Source organism: Erythrolamprus reginae, chromosome Z (genome assembly GCF_031021105.1).
Source record: "Erythrolamprus reginae isolate rEryReg1 chromosome Z, rEryReg1.hap1, whole genome shotgun sequence".
NCBI classification, from domain to species: domain Eukaryota; kingdom Metazoa; phylum Chordata; class Lepidosauria; order Squamata; family Dipsadidae; genus Erythrolamprus; species Erythrolamprus reginae.
Window position 1 is genome coordinate 14089784 of NC_091963.1, and position 18633 is coordinate 14108416.

Here is an 18633-nt window from a genome sequence, read left to right on the forward strand (position 1 = left end):
GAAACTAGATCTATGCAGTCCAGCTCTCTAGATCAGTGTTTCCCAACCTTTTTTGAGCCGCGGCACATTATTCATATTTTCAAAATCCTGGGGAACATTGAAAGGGGGGGCGCGGGGGGGGGGGCTAAAGAAAAGTTTGGACAAAAACCCCCTCTCTCTTCCTCCCTTTCACTCTATTTCTCCCTCTTTCTCTCTTTTCCTTCCTTCCCTTCTTTTTCTCTCTCCATCCCTCTTTCTTTCTTCCTCTCTTTTTTGCTCTCTTTCTCTCTCCCTCTTTCCCTTCCTCTATGTCTTTCTCTCTCCCTTGCTCTCTCTCTTTCTCTCTCTGTCTCTCTTGCTATCTCTTTCTTGCTTTTTTCTCTCTCTCTTGCTCTCTCTCTCTCTTTCACTGTCTTGCTATATGTCTCTTTCTTTCTCTTTGTCTCTCTTGCTATCTCTTTCTTTCTCTCTCTTTCTCTCTCTCTGCCTCTCTTGCTATGTCTCTCTTTCTTTCTCTTTCTCTCTCTCTTTTTCTCTTGCTATGTCTCTCTTTCTTTTTCTCTCTCTCTGCCTCTCTTGCTATGTCTCTCTTTCTCTCTCTCTTTCTCTATCTCTCTTTCTCTGCCTCTCTTGCTGTCTCTTTCTTGCTCTGTCTCTCTTTCTCTGCCTCTCTTGCTCTGTCTCTCTTTCTCTCTCTCTCTGCCTCTCTTATATGTCTCTCTTTCTTTCTCTCTCTCTCTCAGCTGACTGCAAGCGGGAGCCTGACGGCGGCAGCTGGACGTGCTGCTGGACACCGTACTGTATATGCCAGGCCCGCAGCGCCAGCATGTACGACGTCCAGCAGCACGTCCAACCGCCACCATCAGGGCTCCCGCTTGCAGTCAGCTGAGAGAGAGAGAGAGAGAGAGAGAGAGCGCTCCCTCTCACCGCAGCCATCTCCCCGCGACTGCCTGCGGCTGCTGCAGCCAGCCCCCGCCCTGCACTCCCACCGCCAGTGCCCTCCCGCCGGGCCACAAAGGACACTTGCCGCCGATGCCAGGGAAGCTCCAGCTGGGCGGGGCGCTGCCGGTACTTCCGTCCTGGGGCTCCCGCTCGCAGCTCTCCCCCGGCTCCTGCTCGATGCTGCGGTTTTCGGCGCTCTCCTGCTGGGCCCCAAAGAAGGAAGGCGGGAAAAAGGCGTGAAGAATGGAGCTCTCCTACTTCCTGCCTTCCTTCTTTGGGGCCCAGCAGGAGAGCGCCGAAAACCGCGGCATCGAGCAGGAGCCGGGGGACAGCTGCGAGCGGGAGCTCCAGGTCGGCACCGGCAGCGCCCCGCCCAGCTGGAGCTTGGCGGCACACCTGGCCGTGTCTCGCGGCACACTAGTGTGCCACGGCACACCGGTTGGGAAACGCTGCTCTAGATGTTACATTTGGATGTACAGTGTTCTACTTGAAAAAAATGAGCAGATATAAATGTAGTAAGAAGAAGTTGAACAATAAACGTGGGTGCTTAGATACATACAATCCCCTTTTAGAAAAGCCTTGATGGTGGCCTCTAAAGTTGTTATCAGATTGCTCCTAATTAAAAGTTGAATGAGAGAATATAGTAGGGAATAGACACAAGGAATAATAGTTTACTTAAGTATTAAATATGTTCTTGTTAATTATTGTTGTGCTGCTCTTTAACATACCACTTAAATCTTATACTGCTGGCTTTTGAAGAAAAAGGTGTTGGCTGTGCAAACAGACTTTCAGCCAGGGATTTTAATCTAACATTTGAATCACTTGTTTCCCATCATTAGATAGGGACACGGTCCAGTCCTGAAATGATTTTTCCTATTTACTTGTGCAAAACTCATGTTCAAAAACATACAGGAAATAAATTCAATGTTTGCTTTTAATAATTCCTCCACAGAAAAATATTTTATGACAAAATCCGAACCAAACATTGATGTTAGTATGCACCTATGTCTTTGACAAGTTGTCACAAAAAAACCCCTCCTCAGCTGTATGTTTAATCTTAAATTAGAACAAAGTTCTCAGTGATACTTGAAAAACTGGATGGTATCCAGATTAATTAGAGAATGATAGGCTACAGACAATTTTATTAAAAGGTTCTAAAAAGCCTTTTGATGCTCTCTTAATACAATCTCAGTAAAAGTATCACATATGCTAGCTATAGATTGAGTAGAATGTACAGTAACAAATGAGAAACAGCTAACTGGGTGGCAATGATTAACGGCATTCCCTTTACCTTGGAGAGACATTTCACCACAATATTGATAAAGTTTTAACCCTCCTCACATACTTTTGTTGACTGTCTTGAAATGAGAACACCCGCCATGAGATGGAAGAGATTTGATATAAGCAAGTTGCAAGTACTAGGCATAAATGTAACCTCATAAGAGCAAGTAAATTTATGTTCAGCTTTCCCATGGGATACAGATGTTGGACTCATCACAGCAATATATTTTCAGTAGGAATTGGCAAAATTATTATTATAAAAACATACTGAGTGATGGAAAAGTCTAAGAACAGTGTTTTCCAGGCTGGTTGTAGAATTCTGGGGATTAAAGTCCACACCTATTTCAAGTTGAGAAACATTGCTCTCAATTGCCATATAATATAGTTCCTTAATATTTCAAAAAGACAAATAGAATATTATTGGATAGTTAACTAACTGAAGCAAAGTTTAAAACTAATCTAAAAAAGATTTTGGATCCATAGTCAATTCATAGTTTGTAGGCTATGCCTACAAACATCAAGTAGAATTTCGGTTAGGAAGAAAAGTTCTGTCGAAGGACTTCAATTTAAGCAGTTATCTTTATTGCAGTAACAGTACAACATCTGGAAAAAGTTTCACATCAGATTGTTAGTAGCCGGTCACTCCATACTGAAGTTACCTTGAAGTGAATGACATCTATCAACAGGAAATAATCTAGAAATGGAGAATGTTATCATGACATGAACATGTGTTCTTTCTCCAAGGACTTGCATTTTTTTTCTTATCTATGTTTTGCTTGCAACATCTTTATGAGTTTGTTAAACTAGAGATAAATTCAAATGTCTGAATTTGTCTCCCAAAGTTGCAGTTTGAACTAGAAAAAAGGGTACTAAACCACACTCTTCCATTTTTTTAATGTCTTATAGACTATGTTTCATAGACTATGTCTATGACTCATAGAGTATTACCCTAGAATATTTTTGATGCCTTCTCAGGTAGCTTTTATATATGAGACTTGTAGAGACTTTCTCTATTGCTGTTTATTATGTTATTATGATTGAAAAACTTTATTCTCCCATTCTTTGGTTCTTCAATTGTAATTGTCTCAAATATCTTGGAGCTTGATAGTATTAAATTCAACATGTCCATGATCTTTTGAAATAAATCCAAGGAAATTAGACGGGACGCAATCTTGCAATAGCATATTTCAACATTTTAAAAATGGAATGCTTTAAAGATCAACATCAGCATACAGAAAATTGACACAATCATCTAAATACAATTGCTCAACTTTTTTGTGAGGATTTCATTCCAGGCACAGATAACAAAATCATGTATAACAAGGCCTAAAAAGATTTCCCTGTCCAGTTGTGTCTTGACTCTAGAGGGTGATGCTCATGTGGCTGGCTTGACTATATGCCGAGGTGCACAAAATGCTATTTTCCCACCAAAGGAGTACCTACTTGTACCTACAATTCTATTTCATCTTTTATGTTCTTGAACAACTGTATTTGCAAGAGCTGAAGCAAGAAAGGAACTGATCCTGTCTTGTGATGCCTGGGTCTCAAATTGCCAACATTTAGGTTAACAAGCTAAGCTCAATGTCTAGAAAAATGTTTCATGCAGGTGCAAAATGCCATAAAGTACACAAATATAGTCTTTGAACCCCCAAACAACAGACATGTGAACATTTTTACTTTAAGCAGTCCTACTTAATAACCAATTGCTTTAGGGAGATTCAAAGTTACAATAGTGCTGAACAAATAAGAAATAAATGAATAAATGAATGAAAACAATCTTGGAATAACAATAGGAAGAGGAAGGAGCTCCTTCCTCTTCCTATTGTTATTCCAAGATTCTTTTCCTTAAACTTCATTGCCTTCAGGATTTCACATTTATATTTGACTCTAAAATACCTTCTGATAGCCACTGTGAGAGCCTCTGGTGAACTAGCACAAGGACAGATGACTTCTTGTCTTAGGCCTTTACTTTGGAAGACATTTAGAAATGCATCACATGAAGAAATAGACCCTGGAGTTTTAAAAAGTACACAGACAATAGCATCATTCTATGTGCAATAATCAATAGTTCCTTACAGCAAAACAAATTTTTTTAAATAGATTTCTAAAATAGAAATCTAGATGCCAATCAACCAATACATTCACTGAGTGATTGTGAATAATTGACCTGTGGGTTGAAATCTATAGATGTGTCTAAAGTGAGTCTCTAATGCACCTACTCTTTTGCCCAGAGAAGATTGAAGCATACTTCTGCCCCCAAATGCAACTAGCTCTTAAGGCTAACTGAGTCGGTATTGTATAATCAAGTTCGTTATATACAATAGAATAAAACTCTGTGCAGAACCAAATATTACTCTGGAAATTACATTTGTATTGCAGGGTATTACTTGTACTGGGTACATGAAGATCATTCCATTTTGTACAGAGCTTCATGAATGGCTTTTAAAAAAACATTTGTATTCCCTCTAATTGAATTTCAATTTTCATTTTGTATCATTTTGTAAGGTCAGACATGTCACAGTACAAAACATACCTATAATATCTAACTAAAATCAACTACTACTTTCAAAAGCCTTTGAAATCCTGGTTACTATATATTTGCCATATAATATACTGGTTTTGAGTATATTTTGAGATTAATAACGGGGAAAGGTCATCTCACTGCTTGAAACTAACATATTGAACTACGTCCTTTGTTCCTTTATTACTTTTTGCATCAAGTAAAAATTGGCTTATCCCCCAGATACTATTGGAGATTCAATCAATTTCAATTTAATTTTCTAATTTGAGTGTGCAGAAATGACCAAAATGACTTTGGAATTACAGAAAAAAAGATAAATCTGAATTCTACAAAATATGGGAAAATTGGTACAAATGGCTCAAACAGAAAAAAAATACATAAAAAATCTAAAGGAAAAGCAAAAATAGACACTTCTTCCTTTCACACCCAAATAAAATGAAAATATAGAAACACTGCACTATAGATAGACCCTAGACCCTAAAAACAAATTCATACCTTCCTCAGAAATACCCAACGTGAATACAATATAATATACAGAAGTAAAGAAAACAAACACACAATTCCACACACTAGATACAAATACTTAATATTAGGTCAGTTGATAGTGATAGTCAACATTATGATTCACAAAGTATGTATTTTATATAAGAACATGTATATAGTGAAAGAAAATATTAATTGATGACAAGCAAATAATTATGTGCATATATTGAACACCCCTGAAACTAAACGCTTTAAATGCTCTATGAGTTTATAAGTTGATTTGTCTGTCTACTTTCTTTCATTTTTCTTTCTTTTTCTTTGTATGTTTTGTTTGTTTAGATTGTTTTTTTATATGTAGAAACTTAATAAAGATTATTTTATTTAAATTCTAACTTGCTTTTGGATCATGGTTTCAATCTACTTTAAAACGTTATCTTAATATTTATTAATAAGCTACTTTAGATCTCAGTTTGGGATATTTAAAAGTTTAAAAATACACAGTCAAATATAGTTTGTGCTTTGGATGCCCCTATTTGACAAAGAAAAGAAATACAGTAACCCCTATCGATACTTAGTTTCAACTGATTTCCTGATAAATCTTCAGCTCTTTTCTACTTTCAATGAGAAAATTGACTCACATTTTATTTAATAGCTTAGGATATAAAACTATGCTGCTTTAGTTTATGGTACTGTGAAATATTGGATTTGCTTTAAGATACCACTAAGGAAATGAAACTTTGAAATATAATTTTTTGGTGGATTCTGGAATAAAAATATTTTTAGACTCCCATTTAAAAGAGAGAGAACAGACAAGTTACTTAATGTATCAGGAAATGATACATTAAGATTATAGACCTATATCCTTCTTTAGTGGCTTCATTAACAGTTGAAATAGAATGCCCAACACTAAAGCCAAATGGACTGTATTCTTGGTTCCATACTTATCACTTACATGGATTGGCGCCATCAGCCACTATCAACATTCTGAGTGAAGAGAGGTTGATATCACGTTGATCTCTATGTGCTACTAATGCCCAGTGCATATCTCTGGATTTTACACAGGCTACTTTTGCTGAGAGAAGTAAAAAAAAGAGAAAAGTGACCAATGAATTAAGACATAATTCCACTAAAATATGCAATAAACAAAAGATGTTTAGGATATAATTCCACTACTAAATATCCATAACATATAAGGTATGACCAACTGTTAGACAAATTGGACTTCAATTTAGACTTTTCAGTTTTTATAATATTACAAGCCAATCTTTCACAGATTGGCTGTGAAAAAGGTAAAGGCGGGATAACTTGTATTTTGCCAGTTTAATATAATAAATCCTATCTCCTGCTCCCACAAAGTAGATTGATGTAGCCATAACCCTTACCTTTGTACTGGCACACCTTCTGTATCCATGAAAGTGGGTTCACTTTCATTAAAGAGTACGGGATGCTTATCACATGCATCATGTTCATAACACTCTGAAATTAAGCCAGAAAATAGGGCAGTGAAGAAACAATGATCAATTGGAGCTCCTTGTTAGTTGGCATAGTCATGTCTTCAAAGCCTTTTGGAGCCAAGACCTATGGCATGCCACTGACCGGTCTTTCTCTATCAATACCGATTGGGACTAGTTTTGGATAAAGGGGCTAAACTCGAGGATGGATGGACACTGTCATCGTGCCCTTGTCATAGATGGTCCATAAGGGCAACCAATGATGTTCTTGTTCTGTAACTGGGCCTAAAACCTGAGTCCTCCCTCATGTCCTTTCAACAATGTCAGAAACAGTTATTAACCCTTTTTAGAACTCATAATTCCTCTATGAAAGACAGTGATCACCGGGAATGATGGCTGAAAAGTGGCTACACAAGCAGAATCCTTTGTAAAGCCTGGGCCACTCTATGATTCCAGGTAGTTACAAGGCTTCTACAGGGCCATGCAGCAAAACCCCTGTGCTATCTCCCTCTTTCTTCTTCAGTCCATTTGGATTCTGGGGGTGGAATCCTTCCTGTCGAGATGGATGGTAGAAGAGAGTCTCAAGGATATCAGGGCATGATCTGACCATGGTAGGGATAATGTTTAATTGCTATTGGTCAAACAGGAAGTTATGTCTGGTGGGTGAACACTGTTCTGAGTCAGCCCTGTGATTATGTGAGATAGGTGTGTGTTCATGGATCTGTGCAGCATCAGAGGTTGAATCCAGAAATGGCAGATGGAAGTCTCCCAGAACTGTATGTCTAGGGAAGTCCTCTTCTATGTCTCCGGAAGGGATGCAGTAATGCCTCCCATTCCCTATTAACACTCCTTAGGACCCGTGTTGGATAGTCAAACCCATGGAAGGCCATTCTGTGTAGTCCAAATTCAACAGATGGCCCAAAAGGATATCACGGCTGATGGTTTCAAAAGCCACTGAGAAGTCACGGATATCAAGGATATTACGTCCTGTCATCGTGCTCTTGCAACAGGTCATTCACAAGTGCAACCAATGCTTCTTCTGTTTATAGCTAAGCAGTAGAAGAGTATCTCATGCCCTGTGGCATGGCATAAAGTGTCTGTCGAGGAAAACACATACTCCCTATTGACACTGATTAGGACTGGCTTTGTAGAAAAGAATGAAACAAGAAAAATTATGGGTTGCCAAAAGACTGCAGCTGACCAAAATAACACTATAGTTTATTTTAACCCTCTGAAAAGTCAAGGAGATCAAGGATGTATGCGCACCGACATAATGTCCTTGCCATAGATAGTCCAATCAGTGCAATCAGTGGTGTTTCTGTCACATAACTGGGACTGAAACTAGACTGGAAGGAATATTTCTAATCCGGAATCCTCTAAATTTCAGAAATGTTCTTTCTTCTACTCCAATGCCCCGAAAAAGAAAATATTAGGTAGCAAATCAAGGCTTCCTTAAAAATCCCAGAAATGCCCCCTCTCTCAATTAGGAATTTCACTGTCTGAGCCCTCCAGGTCCCTACCATCCTGGACAATTTCATTAAATACGGGGACAAGGGTTTTAATTAATTTCATATCCAAAATTAAAAATGTTAAATGTTTATCTATCTACCTATCATCTACCCATCTATCTATCTATCTATCTATCTATCTATCTATCTATCTATCTATCTATCTATCTATCTACCTATCTATCTAATTGGATTTGTATGCAGATGATCAAACGCAGATACAGAATATACAGCTTATACAGAAAAACAAGAATAATAGCAATCCAATTAATACATTAAAAAACAGTCTTTAAAATTCTAATTAAAAGGGGAAAAAAAGCATTAATATCATTCATTCAACAATCAAACTAAAGCATTCATTGGTCGGGGAGAAGATCTAAGGAACCCCAGGCCTGGAGGCAAAGATGAGTTTTTAAACTCTTCCGGAAGGCAAGGAGGGTGGGCGCTCCCTCTCTGGAGGGAGCTGATTCCAGAGGGCTGGGCCCCCCACAGAGAAGGCTCTTCCCCTGGGTCCTGCCAGCCGACATTGTTTGGTCGACGGGACCCTAAGGAGACCAACTCTGTGGGACCTCACTGGTCGCTGGGATTTGTGTGGCGGAAGGCGGTCTCGGAGATAATCTAGTCCTATGCAATGTTAAATTTTAAAAATCCTGGAGCTGGAAGCTGGAGGTCGACCAACGCCCCTTGGTCTTACCATGTTTCATTTGATTTCTGTCCCCTATCAAGATCCCCTCAAACTCCAGGCATTCTTGGATGCTGGGAAATCACTTGGATCACCAAGAGTGTGGATGTAAAGTTGATTATTATCAGCATATTGATGGTACCTCATTCCATCATGGTGGCAAATGATTTTACCTGGGAACTTCCTGTAGATGTTCAGAAAGTGTGTAAGAGTGTCCTGAGTCCTTTGGAACATCCTCAAGGGAGAGTCCATTGGACTAAATCTCAATGTCTAGTAACACTAATGAGGACTGGCCTTGGCTACACTGTGACATTACAGTGCTGGCCAGGCTGAAATTATGCAGCTGATGCAAGGTCCATGGTATCAGAAGCCACAAAGAGGTTGAGGAGATCAAGGAGCCCTGCCCCCATCCTGTCATTGCCATAGATCATCCAAATGTACAGTATGAGCTGTTTCTATTCCATAACTGGGCCATTTTATCCAGAATCCTTTAGCATTCCACTTTCTATTTCAGGAAAGATGGGCGACAGGACAGATGCATTTAGACAGCTGGACTGAGACATTTTTTAAAAAGACAGGGACAAATCAAGTTGTGACCCATACAGAGGAAATTGTTAATGATGGTGCTTTGAACAGACATCCAATTTTGATTTACTCTTAACCTGAGCACAAGAGGAAAAACTTGAACCTGAGCACAAGAAGAAAGAGGAACTTGAATGATTAAAGATAAATAAGGCAATGGGTCCAGATGGCATCTACCCCAGAGTTCTTAAAGAACTCAGATCTGTCATTGCTATCCCCCTGACTGATTTGTTTAACCAATCCCTGTTAACAGGAGATGTTCCTGAGGATTGGAGAATGGCCAGTGTTGTGTCTATCCGCAAGAAGGGCAGTAGAGAAGAAGCTGGTAACTACAGGCCAGTTAGCTTGACATCAGTTGTAGTTAAAATGATGGAGACGCTACTCAAAAAGAGGATAAACCAGCACCTAAAAAACAACAACTTATTGGACCCAAATCAGCATGGCTTTACTGAAGGCAAATCATGTCAGACTAATCTCATTGATTTCTTTGACTATGTCACAAAGGTGTTGGATCAAGGTGGTGCCGTGGATATTGCCTACCTGGACTTCAGCAAAGCCTTTGATATGGTTCCACATAAAGAGCCGATAGATAAATTAGTGAAGATTGGACTTAATCCCTGGATAGTTCAATGGATTTGCAGCTGGCTGAAGCGTAGACATCAGAGAGTTATTGTTAATGGCGAGTATTCTGAGCAGGGACAGGTTATAAGTGGTGTGCCACAAGGGTCTGTTCTGGGTCCTATTCTTTTTAATATGTTTGTGAGTGACATAGGGGAAGGTTTGGTAGGGAAGGTTTGCCTATTTGCCGATGACTCTAAAGTGTGCAATAGGCTTGATATTCCTGGAGGCATCTGTAATATGGTAAATGATTTAGCATTACTAGACAAATGGTCAAAGCAATGGAAACTGCAGTTTAATGTTTCCAAATGTAAAATAATGCACTTGGGGAAAAGGAATCCTCAATCTGAGTATTGTATTGGCAGTTCTGTGTTAGCAAAAACTTCCGAAGAAAAGGATTTAGGGGCAGTGATTTCAGACAGTCTCAAAATGGGTGAACAGTGCAGTCAGGCAGTAGGGAAAGCAAGTAGGATGCTTGGCTGCATAACTAGAGGTATAACAAGCAGGAAGAGGGAGATTATGATCCCGCTATATAGAGTGCTGATGAGACCACATATGGAATACTGTGTTCAATTCTGGAGACCTCACCTACAAAAAGATATTGACAAAATTGAACGGGTCCAAAGACGGGCTACAAGAATGGTGGAAGGTCTTAAGCATAAAGCGTATCAGGAAAGACTTAATGAACTCAATCTGTATAGTCTGGAGGACAGAAGGAAAAGGGGGGACATGATTGAAACATTTACCGTATTTTTCGCTCTATAAGACGCACCTGCTGATAAGACGCACCTAGATTTTAGAGGAGGAAAATAGAACAAAAATATTTTGAGCCAAAAAGTAGCTATCACACATGAGCAAGTTCTTGCATCCATAATTCTATCCTTTCTATGTCTTCCTCCCTCTTTCCTCCCTCCCACTTTCCTTTCTATCTCTCCCTCCCTCTTTTCTTTCTATCTTTCCCTCCCTCTTTCCTTTCTATCTCTCCCTCCCTCTTTCCTTTCTATCTCTCCCTCTTTCCTCCCTCCCTTTTTCCTTTCTATCTCTCCCTCCCTCTTTCCTTTCTATCTTTCTTTCCCCCTGCCTTTCTCCAAGCCCTTCCTTTTCCCTCTCCCTAACTACCCCCTTCTCCCTCCTTTCTATCTCTCCCTCCCCCTTTCTCTCTCCCTTCCTTCATCTTTCATTCCCTCTCTCTCCATCCCTCTTCCTTTCTCTCTTCCTTCCTCCCTCTTTTTTGTTCTTTCTCTCTCCCTCCTTCCCTCCCTCTATGTCTTTCCCTCCCCCTTCTTCCCCCCTCTCTTTCTCTTGCTTTCTTTCCGTCTTTCTCTCTTGCTTACTTTCTCGCTTTCTTTCTCATTCTTTCTCCCCTCCTTTCTCTCTCTCTCTCTTTCTCTCTCGTTCACCACGCCGGCAACAGAGAGAAAAAGAGATAGAGAGAGAGGGAGAGAGAGTGGAGGGCGCCGTTGTCTTCGCCTCTTCCCGACAGCTCTGCAGCGAAGAGGAAACAGTCGCGCACCGCCCCCCGGGAGCCCAGCCGATTTTTGGAGCCGTTTTGTTTTCAGCTGGGCTCCCGGAAGGCGGAGCGTGGCCGGGCACCGTGTCTTCGCCTCCGTGTGGCTCTGCAGCGAAGAGGAAACAGTCGCGCACCACCTCCCGGGAGCCCGGCCGACTTTTGGAGCCGTTTTGTTCTCGGCCGGGCGGAGGCAGCGCGCGGAGGCGAAGACACGGTACCCGGCCACGCTCCGCCTTCCGGGAGCCCAGCTGAAAACAAAACGGCTCCAAAAATCGGCTGGGCTCCCGGGGGGCGGTGCGCGACTGTTTCCTCTTCGCTGCAGAGCTGTCGGGAAGAGGCGAAGACAACGGCGCCCTCCACTCTCTCTCCCTCTCTCTCTCTCTCTCTTTTTCTCTCTGTTGCCGGCGTGGTGAACGAGAGAGAAAGAGAGAGAGAGAGAAAGGAGGGGAGAAAGAATGAGAAAGAAAGCGAGAAAGTAAGCAAGAGAGAAAGACAGGGAAAGAAAGCAAGAGAAAGAGGGGGGGGGAAGAAGGGGGAGGGAAAGACATAGAGGGAGGGAAGGAGGGAGAGAGAAAGGGGGGCGGCGATAAGCGCCTCCCCCCCCCCCCCTGCCTGCAGCTTCGCTCCATAAGACGCCGCTGATTTTTCATCCTACTTTGGGAGGGAAAAAACTGCGTCTTATGGAGCGAAAAATACGGTAAATATGTTAAGGGGTTAAATAAGGTCCAGGAGGGAAGTGTTTTTAATAGGAAAGTGAACACAAGAACAAGGGGACACAATCTGAAGTTAGTCGGGGGGAAGATCAAAAGCAACATGAGAAAATATTATTTTACTGAAAGAGTAGTAGATCCTTGGAACAAACTTCCAGCAGACGTGGTAGATAAATCCACAGTAACTGAATTTAAACATGCCTGGGATAAACATATATCCATCCTAAGATAAAATACAGAAAATAGTATAAGGGCAGACTAGATGGACCATGAGGTCTTTTTCTGCCGTCAGACTTCTATGTTTCTATGTAAAAAGAATATTGATAGTTTGATAATGATATGTGACACAGCTTCAGCTATTTTTCTGAGCCAATAATCTCTTTTTTAATTGAGTTCATACATCAAAGGCATGACTTGTTTTACTTAGAATGTTCAATTAGTCAGAGTGACTGGCTATACATAAATCAGTCAAATTCTAGATAACTACATTATGATTTAGTTTCCTGTGTGAACCTAGCCTTGAACTTACTTAAGTTAGGTGGGACTAAGGTTTATAAGTGAAACTGTGGGCATCTAAAGACAGCAGCATTCTTCAAACTATGTGTTGGACCAATTCCAGTAATTTTAGGGCCAAGAATGAGATTAAGAAAATACTACAATCTTTTTCTTTAAACTCTTCCAAAAGACACTGACATTCTGAGACTGAATGTCTGCAGTTGCAAAAATAAATTGTTTGTCAGTTTCCCAGGATATTTATTATGGGAGAAGAATATTGGCCTCTAAGTTCTTCCACTATGCATATCTGCAAAATCCAGTTTCTATCTACCAAGATTCAAAAAAATGGGGCATCTTGAGAAGATGCCAACATGTATTTGATGGAAATGTAAACTGTAACAACCCATGTTAAAGCAAGTATTTAAAACAATGGTAGACTTACTGTAAGTATGCCATGCCATAAACCAACATCTTTTTTGAAATCCAGAACATTCACTATTGTTTCAGCTTCATGAGAAAAAAAGGAAAGAAAAAACAAAACACAATGTTAGTTCCTGGACGCCAGGTACAGCCAATCTAAAAGCTCAATCTTAAAATGTAATTGATTAATTTTTTAAAAAAACCTAGGATAATTTGAAATAAAACAATTCTGACTCCTTGCTTTTGACCTAGCTGATCCTTTGTTTCTCTTTCCTTCATTGTCATTTGCATAAAATGTCACAGTGACTTATTCTTCTGAAAATAGGTGGGAAATGTTGAAAATAAGAGCAGGATGTTCATAATTTCCAAAAATAATGACTGTTCTACCATGTCTTTCCTCAAGACATGTAGGTAATACAAATCTCAGAAACCTGAGGTTCATATTAATTTAGAGATGAAAATTACAACTCTGAAGTTGTTCTTCATGTCAATGACAGTCTGAAATTTGGAAAATCACAACCCACAGGCTTTCTATCTTACATAAACTTTTGAAAGTCCTGATCTCAGCTGAATATTTGAATCTAGTTCCTCTTTTTATTGATCCTGATTTTGTTTTGCAGTATGATGGGCATATCCATCCTGAAATGGACCTAGTAATTGTACAAAAAGGGACAAACTGTATTATACTTATATCCTGTTCCATTTTCTGGGTTGATGCCATGGGAAGAAAGAATTTTCTTTCTAAGGGGTGACATAACGTTTTAAACTATTTTAGACCTTGCACTTTAATTTTTCTGTTGTTCTTACTTGCAGCAAGAAGATGCTTCAAATACTGCAAAAAAGGGCAGTTGTTTCCGAAGAAATTACTGTAACAAATAACAGTTTTGTCTAAGGATTGTACAGTTCTGTGAAGATTTAAAAATTAGTTTGGCTAAGTAATAATCCATGTTATTTTCCAATTTTGGGGGGAAATAGCCTAGCTCCTGGCTATTGAATAACTAACTCCATCCAACTACTTAAAACAAAATCCTATAATGATAAATCATTTTCTAAAGTTAGTTTATTTGTTTGTTTGTTTTTTTAAGTGTTGAAATACCTTCCGTGTATCCGCAAGCTTGGGTGAGTGCTTGACAATGGGTCAGCAATGCAATTCTTGTCACTGTCACCCCAAGAACACTTCCATCCTTACAGGTCTTGTACTGCAGTAACATAATTTTGCTCATCAATGTCAGGGAATAACAACATTGTTGTTAGTTTAATAAGCTGGAGGAGACAGAAACCTGTCTATGCAAGATAATTCATCAAGTCTTCAAACACCCAAATACAAGAAGTTCTTGAATTATGACAATAAGGGAGCCATCCTGTTACTCGTGATGGTTGCAGATTTATTTATTAATTTATTAATTATTTATTAATTAGGTTTGTATGCCGCCCCTCTCCACAGACTCGGGGCGGCTAACAACAGTAAAAAAGACAATATAAACAATATTAACAGTAATTTAAAAACCCCAATTTAAGAAAAACCAATCATACCTACAGATATACCATGCATACATTTTATAAGCCTAGGGGGAAGGGAATATCTCAATTCCCCCATGTCTGACGACAGAGGTGGGTTTTGAGGAGCTTACGAAAGGCAAGGAGGGTGGGGGCAACTCTGATATTTGGGGGGAGTTGGTTCCAGAGGATTGGGGCCGCCACAGAGGTTCTTCCCCTGGGCCCCGCCTAATGTCATTGTTTAGTCAACGGGACCCGGAGAAGGCCAACTCTGTGGGACCTAACTGGTCGCTCGGATTCGTGCGGCAGAAGACGGTCCTGGAGATATTCTGGACCGATGCCATGAAGGGCTTTATAGGTCATAACCAACACTTTGAATTGTGACTGGAAACCGATCGGCAACCAATGCAGACTGCGGAGTGTTGGTGTGACATGGGCATATTTAGGAAAGCCCATGAAAGCTCTCACAGCTGCATTCTGCATGATCTGAAGTTTCTGAACACTTTTCAAAGGTAGCCCCATGTAGAGAGCGTTACAGTAGTCGAGCCTCGAAGTGATGAGGGCATGAGTGACTGTGAGCAGTGACCCCTGGTCCAAATAGGGCCACAACTGGTGCACCAGGTGGACCTGGGCAAATGCCCCCTCGCCACAGCTGAAAGATGTTTCTCTAATGTGAGCTGTGGATCGTGGAGGACGCCCAAGTTGCGGACCCTCTCTGAGGGAGTTAATGATTCCCCCCCCACAGAGTGATGGACGGACAGATGGAATTGTCCTTGAGAGGCAAAACCCACAGCCACTCCGTCTTATCAGGGTTGAGTTTGAGTCTGTTGACACCCATCCAGACCCCAACAGCCTCCAGACACCGGCACCTCACTTCCACTGCTTCACTGACTTGGCAAGGGGTGGAGATGTAAGGCTGGGTATCATCTACATACTGATGATACCTCACCCCATGCCCTTGGATGATCTCACCCAGCGGTTTCATGTAGATATTAAATAGTAGGGGGGAGAGGACCGACCCCTGTGGTACCCCACAAGGGAGCGACCTAGAGGTCGACCTCTGACCCCCCCAGTAACACTGACTGTGACCGACCAGAGAGGTAGGAGGAGAACCACTGGAGAACAGTGCCTCCCACTCCCAACCCCTCCAGCTGGCGCAGAAGGATTCCATGGTCGATGGTATCGAAAGCTGCTGAGAGGTCAAGAAGCACCAGGACAGAGGATAAACCCCTGGCCCACCAGAGATCATCCATCAGAGCGACCAAAGTAGTTTCTGTACTGTAGCCGGGCCCGAATCCTGACTGTTGGGGGCCTAGATAATCGGCTTCTTTCAAGGACCGCTGGAGCTGGAGCGCCACCACCTTCTCAACAACCTTCCCCATAAAGGGAAGGTTGGAGACTGGGTGATAGTTATTGAGAATGTCTGGGTCCAGGTAAGGCTTCTTGAGGAAGGGGCGCACAAGTGCCTCCTTGTAGGGATCCGGAAAGAACCCCCTCCCCAAAGAAGCATTGACAATTTCCTGGACCCAGCTCCGTGTCACCTCCCTGCTGGCCGAAACCAGCCAGAAGGGACACGGATCCAGTAAACAGGTGGCGGAACTCACAGCTCCAATGGCCTTGTCCACTTCATCATGTGTCACCAGAACAAACTCTTCCCAGACAGATGGACAAGTACGGGCCCCAGTCACCTCGACTGACTTGTTGTCAGTCGACTCTGTTTTCCAATCGGAGTTGAGGTCCGCTTGGATCCAAGCGATTTTATCAGCGAAAACCGTGTTAAAATCCTCGACACTACTCAGCAAGGGCTCCCCAACTCCCCCCTGATTAAGATGTTATCTCCATTAGAAAGCTGCCAAGGTTTTGTTTTATGCTATCCAATGAAAGGCAGCCTATCTATATCTTCCCTAGGAAACAGTTTCATTATCAAAGCGTATTACCATTAATAAGCTTTTCCTACCAAGTTCCAGACTCTGTGTTATGACCAGCAGTGAGCAATTTTTCTACTATTGTATGACACCCCTTTAAATATTTCAAATGTCCTTTCCTCTGAATTCTCTTACAGCCTCTATCTTTTAAGTGGAATCTTCTCTGCTGCCTATCTTTGAGTCTATTTTAATTTTCTTCAAATTCTTCAAATATTCTATATAGATTTAGCTGAATTGAGATATCAAAGTTTTAAAAATTTCCTTAACAATATTATACAAGTGTAGTTTGCTATAGGACTGGAACTGTTTCATATATGCCTTACTATTTAATGAGTATATTACAATACATTTACTTAAAATATTTATTTATTTTTAATTGATTTTTTTGAAACAAAAAACAAACACAGACAAAAAATAGACACATCAGACAATACATACAAGCAGTTTAGGGAAAATTGTGCCTTTTGAATTAATGTTGTTTTTACATTGCCTTTTCTGCATTGTCCTCTTTTATTTTGTTTGGTTTTTTCATTTCTGTTTTTTTCTCCATCCAATTGTATAATTTTCCCCATACGGTATAATAGCCATTTCCCTGTTTATTTTGCAATTCCATTGTCATTTTACTCATTTTTGTACGTTCTAATATCCTGCTGATTACCATTTGTTCTGTTGGTATGTTTTCTTTTTTCAATTTTGTGCAAAGCTCAATCTTGCCGCTGTAAGTATATGAATTATAAGATATAAATTTGCTTTTTTATGATGCCCACTAATAATACCTAGTAGGTATATTTCCAGTTTTAATTCTAATTCATAATTTAAATTTCTTTCAACCAGTTTCTAATTAAGGTCCAAAATTTTACTGCTTCTGGGCACGTCCATCACATATAGTAGTACATGCCATGTGGTGTTTTACACTTCCAACATTCGCTATTTAAATTATTACAAATTTTTGCAAGTCTTGCTGGGGCGTAGTGCCACCAGTAGAACATCTTATAAAGATTTGCTTTATAGGTTATGGATATTGTCAGTTTGAAGTTTAATTTCCAGAGTTGCTCCCAGTCTTCTAGTTGTATGTTGTAACTAACTTTGGTCATCCATGCTATCATGTTTTCTTTTACAGATTCTTCTATAATTCTCAAAATCTAATAAATAATTATACATTCTAATAATAATTTTTTTTCTGGGCCTATTAAAATTTTGTCTATTGTATTTATTTTCTTACATATTCCGTATTCTATTAAATCCCTCTTATATCTGCTTTGTATTTGGTAGTACGGAAACCAATCTAACCCTTTTCCTTCCTTTTCCAATTCCTCTCTTCTCTACAATGAACATTTTGCATCCAATAGTTGTTCATATGTTATTATACTAGTTTTATTAATTACATTATGGTATACTCAAGCTTTTATGGTTGATAACCATCTTTGTATTTCTATATAGTGTTTTTTCTTTACCTTTCTCCATATATCTAATAGTATTTTCCTTATCATATGTGATGAAATTGTGTATGTTTAGTCGTTCCTTTCTCCCATAAATGTGCATGCCACCCCTCTAGTATATTATGACCTTCTATTGTTAAAATCCTCTTGTTTTCTAATTTAATCCATTCTCTTAGGCATAGTAGGTTGGCCTCTTGGTAATATAATTCTAGATTAGGGAGACCAAATCCTTCCCTTGTTCTGGAGTCTTGTAAAGCTTTAAGTCTAATTCTAGGTTTTTTGTTGTTCCATACAAATTTAGACATTATACCATTTAAATTGGTGAAAAATTGCTTTTCTAATTTAACTAGTGCCATCTGAAAGTGATATAGCAATCTAGGCAGTATGCTGGACTTTATTGTATTAATAAATAATAATTCTTCCCATTATTGATAAATTTAATTTTCCTAAATCTTCTTTAGTTTTATTCAGCAAGTTAGTGTAATTTAACTCTTTTAAAGATGTATATCATGTTGTGAGCTATAACCCCAAGTATTTTAGTTTTGGTTCTATCTGTAACCCAGTCAGGGCTGTTATTCTTTGTTTTTGAT

At 40.0% G+C, this 18633-nt stretch overlaps 1 protein-coding gene across 4 annotated transcripts in view; it reads right to left on the bottom strand.

Moving 5' to 3' along the window:
• The window catches only part of LOC139154351 (disco-interacting protein 2 homolog C), a 416316-nt gene that overhangs the window by 55253 nt on the left and 342430 nt on the right, over window positions 1–18633 (bottom strand). For all 4 annotated transcript variants that reach the window (XM_070728824.1, XM_070728823.1, XM_070728822.1 and 1 more), the window contains 5 exons: window positions 14279–14381; window positions 13205–13269; window positions 6589–6682; window positions 6159–6278; window positions 4099–4213 (listed from right to left, as the gene is read on the bottom strand). In XM_070728824.1, coding sequence (XP_070584925.1) covers window positions 4099–4213; window positions 6159–6278; window positions 6589–6682; window positions 13205–13269; window positions 14279–14381 — 497 coding nt within the window. The remainder of the gene's footprint in view (window positions 1–4098; window positions 4214–6158; window positions 6279–6588; window positions 6683–13204; window positions 13270–14278; window positions 14382–18633) is intronic.